The 3,115-nt window shown below is 40.6% G+C and overlaps 1 protein-coding gene across 1 annotated transcript in view; it reads right to left on the bottom strand.

Moving 5' to 3' along the window:
* Positions 1 to 367: 367 nt before the first annotated feature.
* Positions 368 to 3,115, bottom strand: part of wscd1b (WSC domain containing 1b) — a 209,484-nt gene continuing 206,736 nt past the window's right edge. Inside the window, exon 11 of the mRNA XM_050036605.1 lies at positions 368 to 1,423. Coding sequence (XP_049892562.1) covers positions 1,071 to 1,423 — 353 coding nt within the window. The 3' untranslated portion in view covers positions 368 to 1,070. The remainder of the gene's footprint in view (positions 1,424 to 3,115) is intronic.

Here is a 3,115-nt window from a genome sequence, read left to right as displayed (position 1 = left end):
CCACACTTTCTGAACAAGTGATATAAGTACTTTTGCTCAGATTCGTACACTGAACAGTGTGTTTGCTTTCTCCTAGCTTCTGTCTGTGGTTACTGAAAACACTGGGGACGCAACCATCTGAACTTCAATCCTTTTCACTGGAACTGTTCTGAAAAACCTTTCAGGAACTCTCTTTAGTTTATTTGGTTTGGGTTGATTATGTTGAGTTTAGCCTTGGTTTCATTTTACACATAGCTTGTGTCAGTACCCACATACTCATAGCATCCAAGTGCTATAGAGACTCACCTTGGTCTATTAAAGATAAAAACATTTTGAGTAAAGTGCAAGTAAACAACTTCATTCAAATGAAACTAAATGCATTTAATGAAATAAAATGCTCATAGAACCAGCTCCATCTCAGTTTACAGTTTAAAGCAGCTTGGCTGTGATCAACACGTCTAAATTCATGTAAAGTCAAACTAGGTGCATGGAGAGTCCTGACAGCCACATATAGCAGCTTTAAGGATATTATCTGGCACGACTGCAGACTTGAAGTGACCAGTAGATTACCACAGAAATTCAGAATAATCAGGATAATGCTAATACCATTGCTTTCATCTGTGTTAGTATGACTTGCCGTTTTTATTAACGAGTGTATTCTAAAAACAATATATGTACTATTGTGAAATTATAAAGAGCCATAGAAAATGCTCTTCAACCAAAATGAGTCCACCCTGGAATACCTCTCTCATATTTGTGCAGTCACGCTCATTGCTAGATAATCCCAACTCTGCAGGCCAACAAATCATGTCAAATTCTCACTGAGTCTGAGGTCATATCTGTGACTCTCAGTGAGGCAGTCCTGGCCCAGAGGCTTTCATCACTGTTCATCATGGGATTTCATGATGAATGGTCATGTTTACTCCAGTGAGGCCATTCACAGCGCATCTGGCTTTTCAAAGAGTCAGGTGGTCGGCTTACATCAGCCAGTGTGTCTGTTCTCCACAGAGCATTCGAGGCAGAACTGCTCTTTTGCAAACCCCTGCTGGGCCATTAATTTAAAGGACTAAGTGTATGAGATTTTCAGATCATCATCTGGGAAGGTATTCCTGGGGAAGTCCGCTAAAGTTCCTACTCTGCAATGCTTGGTCAACAGTATAGATGAAGGGGTCAATCGTTCGTCTCATGTCAGGAGTGAATGGGTCAAAGGAGGACGTTTGGGCTCCTGAGCGTCTGAAATGCCCATCCTGGTTGCTCTGGGCACAAAGTAGCTTCTCCTCAGTCATGGTGATGTTTAGAAAGGCAGTGATGAGTCTCAGCTGAGGGATAAGAGCCCTTTGCAGCTCCTCGTAGTGCACCACCAACAAGCGGCGTCCAAACTTCAGCCAGCTCAAAGCATGGGATGCCCACCAGGGGGCATAGCTGGAGACAAATTCTGGCCATTCTGCAGGTGAAACAGAGCACAGGGTAGATAAAGAATGGGAACAGAGGTATGGAAACAAAATAGGGTCAAAAGAATTGCAGTTTTGTATCACCATATCCAAAGCAAAAATGTGTAAAAAAATATCTGAACAAATATATGTAATTTTTAAATTTGAAAGCTATGCATGACATTTTGTGAACAAATGAAAAATATTTACACAAATCATTTCCAATGTGGAGGTGCTTAAAGAAGATTTGCACAAAGGTTAGCAGTTACACATTACCCACAGTTTGTGGATGACCAAGAGTTAAAGGAGAGTTGTGGAAAGGGGTGTGAGGCAGAGATACTGTGTGAAGTGAAACAGACTGGTACAATAGAAGGTTAGTGTTATTAACTGGTTTGGCCCATTGGTGTGGTCCATTTACCTACATGGTCAGCAGTTGCAGCAGTGTCTGTAACACACAGCTCATCGAGGCAATGAAAACCATATGCAGACTAAAAGACTGCTGATGCTCATACCACAAACCATTTCTTGTCCTTGACTGTTTTCATTAAGATAACCTGATGAGACAGGGCAAGAAGATGAGGGTGTGTGGGGTTATGTGGCCACAGCTTCCTCTCCTTCTCTCACCAGAGTCCTCTGCTCTGTCAGATCTGCACATAGAAAAGAGTCTCCTGGCTGAATGGAGCTGTCCAGGATTAAGCCAAGTTTCGGTGAGTCATATGATATTACTGTTCCTGATACCTTTATAGAAACTGATGCTGCATGGAGGTAGAGCATAAATGTAGCACAGATTTAGCACAAATTAGGTGGAGCTGACAGAGAGGTGACTGGGAATGTCCACACCTATGTTCTTGAGTCCAAGTGGACATTTGTGCCAAATTTGAGGAAATTCTCTCAAGGCCTTTTGAGATATTGCATTCATGAAAATGAGATGGATGAACCTTGACCTTCGACCACCAAAATCTAACCAGTTCATCCTTGAGTCTAAGTGGACCTTTGCGCCAAATTTAAAGAAATTCCTTTAAAGCGTTTCTGAGATATCGTGTTCACGTGGGGACATATGGATGTATGGATGTACTGTAAGCACATACATATGGATGGATGTGTGAACATACAACCTGAAAACATAATGCCTCTGGCCACAGCTGTCACTATCAGAGAAGCATAAAAACAATGACCATGCTGGATGTAAGATTGGTTCAATCAATCAATCAATCAATCAATCAATCAATCAATCAATTTTATTTATAAAGCCCAATATCACAAATCATAATTTGCTTCAGCATACGACATCCCTCTGTCCTTAGGACCCTCGCAGTGGATAAGGAAAAACTCCCCAAAAAAACCCTTTAATGGGGGAAAAAAATGATGGAAACCTCAGGAAGAGAAACTGAGGAGGTATCCCTCTTCCAGGACAAACAGACGTGCAATAGATGTCGTACAGAACAAATCAACATAATACATTAACAGTAATCCGTATGACACAATGAGACAGAAAGAGAGACAGAGAGAGAGACAGAGACAGAGAGAGATGCAAGACAGACGGTAATGACAGTAGCTTACAACAACATTAATAAAAGTAATAATATTATAATTATAATTCCGGCTATTGTGGTACAATATGTTGAAAGTATATATTAATATCTGATAGTATACATATGTGACAATAATCATATGTGTATAATAACAGTAGAAGTATGACTAATGAT

The sequence above is a fragment of the Epinephelus moara genome, chromosome 3 (genome assembly GCF_006386435.1).
Source record: "Epinephelus moara isolate mb chromosome 3, YSFRI_EMoa_1.0, whole genome shotgun sequence".
In the NCBI taxonomy this organism is placed as follows: domain Eukaryota; kingdom Metazoa; phylum Chordata; class Actinopteri; order Perciformes; family Serranidae; genus Epinephelus; species Epinephelus moara.
The sequence above is the reverse complement of the archived record's forward strand: the minus strand, read 5'-3'. Positions and strand labels throughout refer to the sequence as shown.